The sequence below is a fragment of the Eptatretus burgeri genome, chromosome 14, assembly GCF_056783735.1.
Source record: "Eptatretus burgeri isolate ZD-2024b chromosome 14, Ebu_testis_v1, whole genome shotgun sequence".
Taxonomy (NCBI): Eukaryota; Metazoa; Chordata; class Myxini; order Myxiniformes; family Myxinidae; genus Eptatretus; species Eptatretus burgeri.
In genome coordinates, this window is record NC_140974.1 from 59214680 (window position 1) to 59229900 (window position 15221).

General features: G+C 45.2%; 1 protein-coding gene across 3 annotated transcripts in view; it reads right to left on the bottom strand.

Moving 5' to 3' along the window:
* Window positions 1-15221, bottom strand: part of TOMM70 (translocase of outer mitochondrial membrane 70) — a 33992-nt gene that overhangs the window by 14775 nt on the left and 3996 nt on the right. For all 3 annotated transcript variants that reach the window (XM_085855073.1, XM_085855074.1, XM_085855075.1), the window contains exons 5-6: window positions 10927-11030; window positions 3087-3294 (exon numbers count right to left, since the gene is read on the bottom strand). In XM_085855073.1, the coding sequence (XP_085711199.1) occupies window positions 3087-3294; window positions 10927-11030 (312 nt within the window). The remainder of the gene's footprint in view (window positions 1-3086; window positions 3295-10926; window positions 11031-15221) is intronic.

Here is a 15221-nt window from a genome sequence, read left to right on the forward strand (position 1 = left end):
TACAGCACGTGTGGTGAATCAAATGAGTACACTAATGTTAAAATATGCAATTTATGCTTTTTCAGTTGAAAAACAATTAAAAAGCGTACTTAATATTTGAAATGTAAAAATATTGTTATTATTGTGATAAGCACCTTTATATATATAACAGAAGGAATGAAATCGTTCGATACAGCGTGGCAGGAGGCCGCAAAAGAATGATTGTAAGTAAATTTCAACTACTAATGCATGACGAAACACTTGTTTATGGCTAAGAGTAAAGAGAATGATGGTATAAGAAGAACTTAGCCTGGAATCCTCGTGCATAACACCGCCCACACAACACACGTGGTGTCCTTTGACCAATCAGGAGCAGTGCAGTTACAATATCGTTTCCTTCGGCTCGATTGGTCTTGTCCTGCACGTGATGTTTTCGGGTTGTTTTCGTTCTTGTTGGAAGTAAATTCCAACTACTAATGCATGACGAAACACTTGTTTATGGCTAATATTAAGGAGAATGATGGCATAAGAAGAACTTAGCTTTCTGCGTTCGGCGCAAAATGCCATGGTGGACGGAAATGGCGTCTTTCGTTCGTTCGTTCGTTCGTTCGTACATGAGGGGAGCGTTTATTCGTTTTTTTCCGTCGAGCAATAAATTAAATGGTTTTCACATATAACACATTAGTTTCACAAATTTCCATTGAAATACTTGGGTATTTCCATCAATTGTCACCATTTCCGTCGAGATTACGCACTGCATCTACCGGACGGCCATCATTGGCTGTCTTGAGGCACGTGGGGGGGGGGGGGGACACCGGACCGACCGGAGACGTGGTAAACGACGCCGGGGACATTTCAAACTCGGTGCAACTGTCTACAGCGCACACGCTGTAATAAAAAAAATAAAAAAAAAACTTCATCACAGCCAACCAATTGTGATATTCACTCGGCATACAGAACGCACCAAGTTTCCTGACAGAAAGTACTCAACATGTGGCTTCCAGCCAAATAAATTTTTCTGGGAGAGATATCCGTCCTCCAGATGGAAAACTCGCACCCACACTACACACAAGTTGGTAAATGCATTCCAAGAATGATAAATGGATAATCGCACAACAAGAAGTTCAAACGCTCCTTTATCTCAAATGGCCGCACTGCTGATACTGCACTGTCGATACCGCAAGTGAAAAGGCTGAATGCCTAAACTCGATGTCTGCATCGAAATCGTGTCCAAAACCCATCGCTTTCTGTACCCACCTTACCGAGTCACACCCAACTGTCCCTGGACTCTGTGTCCTTTTCCTCTGACAAAGCGGAGAGCTTGCTGTCAAACCTCGACTCAGATTCTGCAACCCGTCCAGACGGCATCACCCCACATGTCGTAAAAGCCTGGTCCTCTGCTCTTGCTCACCCTCTCTCTGTTCTATTCACCCTCTCATTTGCTCAAGGTCATCTACTTCAACTTGGAAATCAGCAACCATTACTGACCTGCATAAAAAAGGTACTAAAACAGATCCCTGTAACTACAAACCAATCAGCCTTCTCTCAATCATCAGCAAGGTTAGGGAATCCATCATCGCATTCGACATTAAATCCTTCCTCTTCTCCAATGGTTTAATTTCCGATCATCAATTTGGTTTCAGACCAGGTCACTCTACCCTGGATATGCTGCTTCTGCTCTCCCAACAATGAATGGAGGTCCTCAATGCCGGACATAAAATCAGAGCCAAATCCAGAGACATATCGTGTGCTTTTGACATGGTCTGGCACCCTGCCCTGCTCACCAAACTCTTCCTATGGTATCCAAGGCCATCTCCACTCATGGTTCGCAGACTTCCTCGCCTGTCGCAGTCAACGTGTGGCCCAAAATGGAGTTCTTTCATCCCGTCTTCCTGTCCAGGCTGGAGTTCCTCAAGGCAGTGTTCTGGGCCCTGTGCTTTTTCTGGTTTTTATCAATGATCTCTCCGACTCTCTGGAAAATCCTCTTTATCTCTGTTGATGACTCCACCCTCTGCCGTACCATCTGTCATCCCTCAGACCAGCAAGCAGCAGCTTCTTCGCTCACTGCAGATCTGGATAAAATCACACACTGGTCCAACTCGTGGAACATGTCTTTCAATCCAGACAAATCTCACACTCTCACTTTGTCTCTCCGAAAGGACCGTTTGGAAAAACCTCCCATCTACTTTCTCAACAATCCACTTGAAGAAGTCTTTTCTTTCAAGCTTCTGGGTCTCACTATCTGCCATGACCTTTCCTGGTAAAGCCACATTTCCAACCTCGCCTCAAAAGCCAGTCGCCCAATGGGAATCCTCCATCGTGCAAAGTCCTTCCTCGGCCCACCTGAGCTCCTGACCACATACAAAGCTTTCGTCCACAGCCTGATGGAGTACTGATCTTCCCTCTGGGCTGGTGCTCCTGCCTCTCACCTTTCTCGGCTTCATGCTGTGGAAACCAAGGCATTTCGTATCATTGGTATCTCCCGCGATGAGGCTGAGTCTTTGGGCTTCACACTCTCTCACCACAGGCAGGTCGGTGGTCTTTCTGTCTTCTACTGTCTCCTCTCTGGTCACGCCCCCCATGCTCTGTCTGCGATTTGTCCCAACCATATTTCCGCAGGGCGCTCAAGGTCTGCCAACAACCCACTTCTGGGAAAACTACCAAAATCACAAATCACTGCTCACCTTCACTCTTTCATTCCTCTTTTTCCCCGCCTTTGGAATAAACTTTTACTCTGTTCAATCCCATTCTTCCCTCCAGGCCTTCAAAACAGCTGTTCACACCATCTCTTGTATCCTCTCCCATCCAAATCCTTGATATTTTCTATCCCCGTTAATCTACCTCAACCCTACCTCCTTAAAATTCCATGCTTTCCTTCCTGAAAGTCCCTGTGATGTCCATCTTGTATACCCCGTGTTCCCTGCCCCATCCATAGATCTCCCAATGTCGCTATTCCCCACTGTTTTGTTCTTCCCACTCCCGCCCCTCTTGTCTCATGCCACCCACCCCCACCCCCGTTGCTGTGCGTTGTGTGTTAGCTTTCATTCGAGCCTCGACAAGGTATACAAAAACAAAAACAAACAAAAAAGGTGTGTCCAGTTTACAACCTTTGCAGGTATGTTCTCCGAAGCAATGAGGAATTCCAGATCCTTCTGAGCCTTTTCTCCATCCCCAACCAACAGTAGGAAGGTGGCACGGAGAAGTTGGGCCTCTTTTGCCCAGCGACCGCCTTCCTCAATTTCACGCTCGCACTCCTGATGCACGCTCTCATACCTCCCAGCAGCCAGGTGTCGGATTGCAGTAATGAACGATGAGCTGGCAACAAATGCAGAATAAGTATTAATGCACTGTGGATTAACCCTTCAATCATACAGTCGTCATTTCCATTTGACCATTTGTGCAAGTGTTCACCGATGCAATCTCATAATTTTGGATCTCATCTTATCCTCTTAACCCGAACTGAACTGGGTGATTTTGACCTTTCCCTGACTGGGGGAGGTGGGGGGGGGCTCCCAGCTACCCTAGACTCCCACCAAGATCTTGGATGTCAGCCATCGATGGTCCAATGAACTTTAAAAAAACGCATTGGTCGTTACTTAACGAACGCAATGGTAAGTTATTTAATTTTTTTTAAATTACATGTTAATTTGTTGAACTACTTATGCAATTTGCTAATTTTCTACATTTTGCACAGAAACCTGCAATTCTTTACATTGGATCGATGAGATTGCATGAAAAGTGTACAATATCAAATAATTGTTTCTCAAGTTGAAAATCATAACGTTTATTTTTATTTGGGCTGAATGTTTCAATTTGCAAAAGTAAAGAATATGCAAACTAGAACGGGCACTCATAGAGCGCATACCTTCGCCGCCACTACTTTTTTTTGTTCTTGGTATGAGTGTGGGGAACAGGTTTCATATGAATGGTCTTATGACACAAACCACATATCTATAATGTCATGACCGCCCCCGACTTTCGGGGGCTACGGACTAAACAACAATCAACTCACGTCGTTTTGGCGAGTCTTCACTCGCAAGCTCGGTGAATAAAAACGTTTAAACAAGAGAAGGTAATCTCGTTTGATGCTGGTTTCATGCAAATCGAATAAGAATTGAATGAGTTATGCCGAAAACCGCATATTTTTCAAGGGCGTGACCCCCCCCCCCCAACATTTTACCCCAACCGGTGACATGTGTTATGACGTCATTGTGTCACAAGATTGGGCATTAAATTCTGAACATTTTGGTGCTGGGTTCATGTAAAGCGGACAAGAATTGACCGCGTTATGACAAAAACCGCATATTTTTCAAGGTCGTGACCCCCCTGACCTTTGACCCCTAACCGGTAACAAGAGTATGGGCGTCATTGTGTCATATTGCATATCACAAGATGAGGCGTTGAATTCTGAAGATTTTGGCGTTAGTTGCATGCAAATCGACTAAAAATTGACCGTGTTATCGTAAAAAGACGATTTTGACCTTTTCGTGACCTTGACCCGAACGATCCCAAAATATAATCGAATGCTTCCTGGCTAATAACCAATCATCCCACCAAATTGCATGCAATTCGGTTTAATACTTTTTGAGTTATACGAATAACAAGATTACAAATAAATAAATAAATAAATAAATACACGCCGACCAAAACATAACCTTTCGCAGAATGCGAAGGTAATGATGTCCATTCATGAATATAATACAGGCAAAAAATTGAAAATATCATAGAGATAGAGAAAAAATCATGAGGGAAAAATTTGAAATCCCCAGCAGCTGTGAAAAATGTCAAGGGGAGGGGGGGGAGTGGGGAGGGTCCAAGCCCCCAAACCCCAGTACAGCCAGAATTAAAGAAAAAAAAAATATATATATATATATATATATATATATATATATATATATATATATATATATATATATATATATATATATATATATATATATATATATATATATATATCCCAATGGACCGGGCGTAGTGGCGTGCGCCAGTAATCCGGCGACTCGGAGGATCGCTTGAAGACGGGAGCTCTGCACTGGGCCGCGCTATGAGAGGATGTGGGGCAGCCCGGAATCATGGCGAAACCCAATCCTTATCCCTGTGTCGTAAGAGGCGACCAGGGTTGCGTCAGGAAGGGCATCCGGCGTAAAACCTATGCCAAATCAGTATGCGGATCATAACGGATGATCCGCTGTGGCGACCCCTAACAGGAGCAGCCGAAAGACGAACAACATATATATATATATATATATATATATATATATATATATATATATATATATATATATATATATATATATATATATATATATATATATATATATGTAAACACAATCACATATTTATGAACAATAAATGAAGAACTAGAAGGGCACTTGGTGGAGCAGATACCTCCGCCACGCAATGCCTGAGCCAGTGGATCAGATTGGGGCCAATAATTTTTTTTAAACATCATGTTATACAGTATATCGTTTTTGGCACCATCTCTCAATGGTGAATAATCACTTCAAAAATTTAAAATTAAATAAAAATTCTCATATCCGGATCTTCACCAAACTAATAAATTCGTCGTCACACACCCAATCTGTTCACAAAGTTCTGTCATAATTTGTGCACAACTTTTTGAGATATCGTGATATACTGTATAATCGGTTCAACCCCATCACTCAATGGTGAAGGATCACGGAAAAAACAAAAAAAATTATCGGATCCGGATCTTCACCAAAATTGGACCAATTCGTCCTTGTCACACACCACCATGTCCACCAACTTTTGTCATTATCCGTCCACAACTTTTTGAGATATCGTGCTATTTATTGTTTTTGGCCCAATCTCACAATGGTGAAGAATCACTAAAAACAAGGACAAATGTGTCCAAGCGCAGCGTCCTAAAGGTTTTGTCGGCTAAAAAAAAAAAACAAAAAAAATAAACAACAACAACAAGATCAACAACTTCCGATATTTAGTCACGTGCCTTGATTACGCCAATAGCGAGACCTGTCATAGTGTATTTACGAAATTACAAAATATTAAATGGAATAATCTTTAAATAGTAACGTGAACTTTTCGAAACTTTAAAGCAAATGTCCGAATATATTTAAAAGTTCGTGACAGACGCTCTCAAAAGGCACCCTCAATGTGAGGATGTGTACAGGTGTTTAGTATTTAAGGAGATCTTGAAGGTGTATATAAAGGAGCAGAGTCCTAATATAAAGGTTTTGGAAGAGGAAGAAGAGGAAGAGGAAGAAGAGGAGGAAGAGGAAGAGGAAGAGGAAGAGGAAGAGGAAGAGGAAGAGGAAGAGGAAGAGGAAGAGGAAGAAGAGGAAGAAGAAGAACAACGCCGAGCTCTCTTCGAGCAGCGTTCGAGACGCTGCTAAAAATTCTAGTTGCTGGATCCAGATCTTCAACAAAATCTAATCAGTTCGTCTTTGTCACACACCCAACCTGTCCACAAAATTTCATCCAAATCCATCCACAATATTAAAAAAAGGTCAACGAGTACAGTTTTTCAAAATCACGTCAGGTCATATGATATAAGCTGCATCGCTTTTAGTTTGAACCAATATGACCAAGAAGTGAATTGTAAATGTTCGGTCTCCTTAACAGGTGTCGCGAGACCGCCGAAGAACAAACTCACAAGACGAAACTGCGCATGTGCGGATAATCCACAATCACAATGCGGTTGTGTTCTACCAAATTTAACAGCATAGATATTTCAACACGCACGGTCAGCTTAATGAAGGAGATTTAGTTACACCTAACCAGTTACGAAAGAGATTTAGGAGAACGAAGGAGGACAAAATTATGGCTCAAAATACACAGCATCTGGTTTTTAAAAGTAACACAGGTTTAATAAATAATGGGGATGGGGACACAGGAAGTGAAAATATCAGTTACCTTACAAGGAACTTCAAAGCAGGAGGCTAATTAGCATATCAAGCCTGCACTCTTGTGGTGGGTTATCCATAAGCTCCCAACTTGTTGTTACTTATCCATGCTCTATCCTTTTCAATGTTGAGCATCAAGCAAGGAAGCAGCACGTACCATATTAATGTCTTTGGGATAACAGCCCAAGATCAAAGTTTCAACCTCCCAAACACAGAGCGGATACTCCAACCATTACGCCACCGACGCTGGTAAAATGTAATTAAAACAAAGCAAGATGACCGAACGGCGAGCTAAACTGGCGATAGCAATTTCCACAGCTATCTTAATGCTCGCTACCTTAACACGGGCAGACTCAATCAGGAACACAAGATGAAAAAGAATGACTGCGTGGGTATGTGCACGTGCCTTTCCTGGAGCCCTGAGAGATGAGATGCCGGGACTCTCCCAATCCGGTCTCGTCCCTGGCTTTTCGATTCCGTGAGGCCCTGGCAGGGCATCCTGGGTATACAGTGAGATGCTCTCATAATCACTATTCCAGGCTATGCCAATGGCTGTGAGCTCACTCCCTGTGGTTAGGGGGTTCTCGGCTGAATTGCTCGCCACTGGGAATTCCAAGCTGAGAATGACCGATGGCCTGGCACTGTGGGCTGTGAGTCACCCTGAGGCGCTATCAACCTGTCATATTGGAAGCCCTCTGGGCTTGAGCATACACAGTCGAGTGCAATGTGGCACACGTGACTATGCAATGTTTGTAAAACCTGTGATCGAGGCTCGACATAACACACATTCGCCCTCCATATTGAGAAGCGATGGAAAGGACAACAGGGCGATTTAAGATGCACACGAATAGGAGATGGGAAAAGAGACAGATGTGATAGGGATGACAGGGAATCTAATTAGACATCCGATACTGGTCGATTCTAATTGGGGTTTTTACAAACACTTGCGCAAACATTCATCAAGATAAAAATGCTGATTAATTAACCCCCTCCTCCTCCCCGCCCCCCACCAAGGCATTTCCGTAACAATATCAAAGCGAGCTATGGGGTATCATTCAGCAAGACATGTGGATCCAGAGGTGTGTCCCGTGGGCTCAGTCATGTGGGCACGGACGAATGTCCCAAAAATAATGTCTTCAGGTGTACAGCTTATACAGGACTTGTTGAACAACTTTTGAACACAACGTAACCTTTTCAATAATCAGCCAAATTGGATAAGTGCATATCAGATTGAAGCGTATTTTATCGAGCGTGTCGACCATTTCCCGAACCAACACCAGAGGTGGGTTAGAGGTGCACCGAAGGTGCCAACAGTCAGTTTTTATAGAACCTAAAGAATAGCTAAAAAGTGAATAATTGTACTTATTTCTGACTAATTAATAAGTATTGTTACGAACTCGCGCCCGCCGGCGTGCGATCGGCTACGTAACTCAAATCGCGACCACGTCGCCCACCGGAACGGACAATTCAGTCGTGACCCTCCGTGGAACTACCGCCAGGAGCTAGTCACGGGTGGGTCTTTCGACCACACCACAATCGTGCCAATCGGCCACCCGCGCAGGATAGGGTTGTTCGCTAAACTCGACCTACCTCAGTACCTGCATGGGTAGTGAACCGGGCGATCGTACCTCGCCGCTGGCCGGCCTAGGACACGAACCACTTAAGCATTCCGTTCCGTGCTTCAGTGATAACCGAGCTGTGTTATCGCCGGCCCCGACGGACGTGATTATTTACCGGGTGCTGACACCCTTCTACCAATTCCTTCCGTGATGCAAGATGGAACTTTCAAACAAAGGAAAGGATGCAACGAAACGGGGAACCGTTCGACAAGTACATTTATTCCACACTCAGACAAGGTAAGCACGTATTCACAGCCATACAGTAGGAATGCACTTATAACAGTCAAAGAAATGAAAGCAAGAATTACAACCGACTACAAGCAAAGGTTTAATTACATGCATTTAAACAGTTTCTACTTTACAAGACATGGCGCCACAACACGCATTCACACAAAAGCAAAGGAAAGACCCCCTCAAAGGCAAGGGAGTCAGACTGGGCCCGTGGGCCTAATGTGCGTGGAACCTGGATGAGCGGCCAGGTCCACGAGACCGAAGGGTCCTACCCGCGCCCTCGTGGCGCGATGGCGGGCAAGCCGCAATGTCAGCGTAGCTGCGCCTGGCTTCGTGCCCCTGGCGTGGTCGGTGAGCTCTCTCCGGCACTCCCCGTCTGCCTTTCCCGTCGGCTTCGAGCTCCGTCTCCCGACTTGACTTCTTCTGCCGACACTCCGCCACTGCCACTCCACTGCTCCCACTTGGTTCTCTGCCGACGTACTGCGTACCTTGACCTCCACTTGACTTTCTGCGCCGAGCTGCGCCGTGCTCATGCCTATATAGCCCGGGGGAGGGGCGTATATGTAAATTTCTGGATCACAGCGGGTTCAGAGGCGAGGCTATGCCACCCGATGCTCAGTCATTGGATGGATGAAAAGGGGGCGTGAAGCCTTCCTGATCAGCTTTTCAGGGCGAAAGGAACGCATTCACAGCGGTTTCGCGTGTGGTAGAAGGCGGAGGTGGTGGGAGTTTGGTTGTTGGTGGGAGTCGTTTGAGAATGGCGGTGAAGCGATGTTTGCGGGGTGGAGTTGTGGAGGTAAAGAGGTGAAGGTGGTGGTATTTGAGTTGTTGGGGGATTATTGGTCAAAAATGACGAGAGTGAAAAGAAAAAGGGCTAACTCAAAGGATCACAGCCCTGTGAACACGGAAATTGCCTCTAAACAACGGTGGGGAAATCAAACTACACATTTACTTATCGTCATAACTGATCTAAGGACCCTTTATGGTGTATTGCGAATTTCCACAGCCGTAACAGTATCTTATCAAATTGAACCGAATTATAAAATCGAGACTGATATAGTTTATGCCATTTACAGCATTCAGGATGCTAACTGTTCCCCAGTTATGCCTGTAAAGATTACAAAATTTGTTTTAATCCAACACCACCTTCAATCAATCCGAAAAAAAAAATGTAAAAATTAAAACTGTTGATCAGCATAGTCGGTGATAGTATGTTTACGAATAACCCAATGTTTAAGCTCAAAGTTTTAGCCCCTCGTCCTCTTCGCCAATTTGTTTGACAACTGACATGAAGATAGAAGCATTTTGAAAACCGGTTTCTGTACAAACTGCACTTAATGACCCCACACATGAGCAAACAGCTGACTCCAGATTACCACAAATGCACGAGAAGTTTGTCACCGAGCTTGAGTTTTGATAAATATTAATAAAAAGTATCACATTTATAACTTGAAGGGCACTCGGTAGAGCGCGTACCTCTGCCACGTAATGCCTGATCCACAAGAACATATCGGGCCTATTACATTTCTGAAATATTGTGCTATACAGTACTATATCGTTTTTGGCCCTTTCTCTCAATGGTGAAGAATATTGTCACTGAAACTCCTGCAAACCGAACCTCAACAACCACCCCTCCTTCAAAGTCACTGAGGTCTCCTCTGGCAGCCATGCTAGCCATAATAATAGGCAACCAGGCATGTACAGCATATTTATACAAGACCTTAAGCATGCTGGGATATTATTTGCTCAATTAACACATGGGCCACACCTGTGTGGAAGCCATTGCTTACCTTTAACCTGAGTGGAGAATGGTTTGGTATGTGACTCGGCGGCCACGAGATTTGGCGTGCTGCACAGGTGCACAACACTATATACATATATAATGTCGTCATTGACCGAACCATGCACGCCGATGACTTTAAATAATTTACCATTTATTTTAAACCCCATTTTAATTCAAAAACTCAAGTCGCATGCAACTTGCAAGCAAGTCGCAAGTCCCCAGACACCAAGTCCCAAATCCGAGTGTTAAGTCAATTTCGTCAATTCAAAGTCAAGTCGCAAATCACAAAATTCTACCCTGACTCGAGTCCCCAGCTCTGCCAAACACATGTCAAAAGGTATAAATATTCTGTTTGTTTGGATTCATTTCGTTTGATTAAAAGCTAATGGGTTACTCTTTCACAAACAATTCAATGTGAACAAACACTCACTCCTCGACCGTATCAGAGACGTCCACATCACCGATACCGTCTTCAACAAAGGAAGAAAAGTAGGAGCGGATGAATTGTTTTGAGGGAAGCATCGGCTTACGATTCTGCAAATGCAACCACACGTATGTATGTATTTAAAATAGGAGAATTTGTTGTAAAACAATATTTAAAACACCTTCAATACAGATGAGTAGTAACACTGCAGCATTTTTAAGCAAAAGGAATAGTTGAACTTGTTCTATTTTACCCTTCATTTGGCTTTTTATCTGACTGAAGATACATCTTTTGTATTTGTTGCTTGCACCAGGGTCATTCCGTGCCAACTCACCTAAATTTCAAAAACCTCCCCAGGTCACCTCCTCAGATTTTGCTGGAAAAATTCTAAAATGTAGATCTATATGGCTACATATAGCTACACTACATATAGTAGATCTATATGGCTACATATCTCTGCACAAAGCAGAAAAACAAATGTAGATCTATATGGCTTCATATGGTTATAAAATTCTGCAGTTGCTCTTTCCTGGATAGTTCCATTTAAGATTTACTAGTACGGGCCCGTAGGTGCGTGCCCGTAGGTGAGTGCCAGTATGTGCAGCCCTCTCTCGCCCCCTCTCTCTCGCCCCGCCCCTTTCTCTCCCCCCTAGTCTCGCCCTTCCTCTCCCGTCCCCCCTCTCTCGCCCCCCTCTATCCCCCTAGTCTCGCCCTTCCTCTCTTCCCCCTCCTCTCTCGCCCCCACTCTCGCAGATATTGGTCGACAAATAAATGGCCGTAACTTGGGAACTGCTCGTCCGATTAATATTGTTGTGGTTGAGGAAATTCGCAAACCACCATTCAGGTCCCGTAGGTGAGGTATCTCTGTAAGTACATGTGTAGTTAGCCCAAACCCGTTGTTTAGAGGGAATAAATGTGATTCATTCGGGCTGCGACCCTTCAAGATAGCCGTTTTTCTGTTCTATCTTTATTTTGAACCAACCACGTCTCAACCGCCATCACACAACAACCACCAACTGCAACGCCGCTTCACAACAACAACAACGCCAACAGCCACGGCCTTTACCTTCACAACTCGCTCTCGCAACCATCGCATCACCGCCATTCCAAGCGTCACCGTGGCCAGGGACCACCACAATAAACCCTCCACCACCTTCACCTCTCCTCCTTCTGCCGCCATTCCCGCACCGCTTGTGGGCACCGATCCTGGACTCGTACAGGGCGCGCGCCGAGCAGCGGGTGCAAAAAGCGGCCTTTCCGGGGAAGTCGGATCAGGAATGATTCACGCCCACTTCTGTTCCGTCCTATCAGCGAGCGCGGGGCGATTTGGCCCCGCCTCCAGGCGCGTCGGAGTAGAATCGATATATGCAAATTCGAGGATCAGGAATGATTCACGCCCACTTTTCCTCCGTCCAATGGGCGAGCGTGGCTCCGCCCCCGAGCCGATCCTGATCCGAAAATCTGCATATGGTTTCTCCTGCTGACTATAAAGCGCCGAGCGCGGGGCGAATAGAGTGAGAGAAGAGTTTCTGTTTCGGGCTCGAGTGAGAGAAGAGTTTCTGTTTCGGGCTCGAGTGAGAGAAGAGTTTCTGTTTCGGGCTCGAGTGAGAGAAGAGTTTCTGTTTCGGGCTCGAGTGAGAGAAGAGTTTCTGTTTCGGGCTCGAGTGAGAGAAGAGTTTCTGTTTCGGGCTCGAGTGAGAGAAGAGTTTCTGTTTCGGGCTCGAGTGAGAGAAGAGTTTCTGTTTCGGGCTCGAGTGAGAGAAGAGTTTCTGTTTCGGGCTCGAGTGAGAGAAGAGTTTCTGTTTCGGGCTCGAGTGAGAGAAGAGTTTCTGTTTCGGGCTCGAGTGAGAGAAGAGTTTCTGTTTCGGGCTCGAGTGAGAGAAGAGTTTCTGTTTCGGGCTCGAGTGAGAGAAGAGTTTCCGTTTCGGGCTCGAGTGAGAGAAGAGTTTCCGTTTCGGGCTCGAGTGAGAGAAGAGTTTCCGTTTCGGGCTCGAGTTGGAGTAGAGAGTTTCTGTTTCGGGCTCGGGCACGTTGTGGCGGCGGCGAAGTGTGGCAGCAGCAGTCAAGACGGGTCTGGAGGAGAGTCGGTCTGTCGGGGTTCGGAGTCTGTTGGGGAGCTGCAGAGAGGAGAAGCCGGGAACGCGGTCGAGGGCGCAGTGGAGTCGCTCGTCGCGGGACCCAAGCAAGCAAGCTATCCTCTTTCCCCAGAGCATCAACAACCCCCCCTGTTTTCCCCCACGCTGAGCTAGTGCGAAAAGGGGGCCCCGTTCCCACCCCATTCCAGGCAGTGCCAGCAAGGCCCGCAGAAGAGCGCGGAGTCGGGGCGCCGCCGCCATTTTGCGGCTCATCACAAGACGGGTAGGCTCGACGCGGTCTCGGCCCCAGGCCCGTCTGCCCCCTTGTAGTTGAGGGTGGCCCCTTTTTCTTTTGATTTTGAGTATATGTGTTGTCGGCGCCGTCTGTAAAGTAAAACTGTGTAAGTGTTGCCGTGTGCTCGCGTAGTCGGTTGTAGATCTGCATTGTGTTTCTTCTTTTACATTTGCTTTTGGTGCATAATTGTTGTGTTCCTTTTGTAACATTTGCTTTTGGTGCATAATTGTTGTAATTGTATATGTGTGCTCTCCGTTTGCCACGGAATAAATGTGAATTATGTTGAACTGTTTTTCCCGTTTCGCTTCGTCTTTTCTTCAATTGAATCTCCATCTTACTTCACGTAAAGGGTTGGTAGTGGGCTAAATACGCCCAATAATTAATCGGAACCGTCGAGGTTGACGATAACACCGCTCGGTTATCCCGATAGTACGGAACGGGTCGCTTAAAGTGGCCCGTGTCCGAAGTCGACCTGCGGCGAGGTGCGATCGCCCGGTCTACCCTCCGTGTGGGTACTTAGGTAGGTCGAATTTGGCGAACAACCCTATCCCACGCGGGGGGCCGATTGGCACGATCGTGGTGAGGCCGAAAGGCCCACCCGTGACTAGTTCCCGGCGTTAGTCTGAGAGGATCACGACGGAATTGTCCGTCCGGTGGGCGACGTGCCGCGATTCGAGTTACGTGGCCGCTCGCACGCCGGCGGGCGCGAATTCGCAACAATATCAAACCTCGAAAAGGCACATCCGCGGGTCCCTGGCAATATTCCTGGCAAGTTTCAATCAGATCGGACCGGCGGTCGTCGAGAAACGGCGGTCACAGACAGACAGACAGACACACACAGCTGGAATTATAGATAGATAAACTTCTGAATATGAAAAAAAGTAAATAATTATAAAAAAATATGGATGTAAATAAAAATTTATTTTACTATGAAGCCATGGGCATTTAATTAGATAAAATTATTCGGTCAGTAGACACATCTTATATGAGAGAATCTTTAGAAAAAAAAATGAAGATCCTAAACCCCTAGCCACATGGTCAAACCAGGGGACAAAATTGGTTCATTTTAGAGCCCTCGGAGGCAAGGGCTTATGGTTAAACTTTTATAATTCATCACCTAACTGTATTATCCCAGCAAAAATGTATCTATGGATAGATAATGACCCTATAATCAGTGTGTTATGAGGAAAAAATTCTCAGTTGTTCCATATTCTCAGGAGGGCTCTCCTATAGTTTCACCTTATTTTAGCTCGTTTTGGCCAAAAAGCCATTTTTAGCTTCCTATAGAGTGAGGAAAATGCATCCCAGAGGCTATCTGATGCCATAATTGAAAAATTTGGATGCCAATTCATAAATATTTGCAATATCAGCTCTCTAGAGGAGTCCATTATAAAATTATAAGCCACTGAAGTTGGAAAAAAAATGCGTTTTTCACATTTGGCATTTTTAGGGCCAAATTTAAAAGGTCTCGAGAGATAGATATTTTTTAAACGATGAGGAATTGAAAGCTAATCTTTTGCATTGGTGGGTAGAACCATATAGATCTACATTTAAGAATTTTTCCAGCAAAATCTGAGGAGGTGACCTGGGGACCCTTAGGTGAGTTGGCACGGAATGACCCACCACTTCAAAATATCCAAAAATTGGCCATTTTAGGGGTTAAGAACAGAGGGAGTTTTGGGGGGGGGTGGGGAATGGGCTGCACACAAGGCAGTGCATAACATTTATTTTAAAATAAATAGTGGCCAAACATCTTTTTATCATCAATATATATATATATATATTAAAAAAATGACCATTTTTACAGTCAGTTTTCCCTGCTGTGCAGGGGTTGGTTTTTTCTTGAGGCAATGTTTTATGGCCGGATGCCCTTCCTGACGCCAACCCTGGTTGCCTCTTACGACACACAGGGATATGGTACACCGATTCTA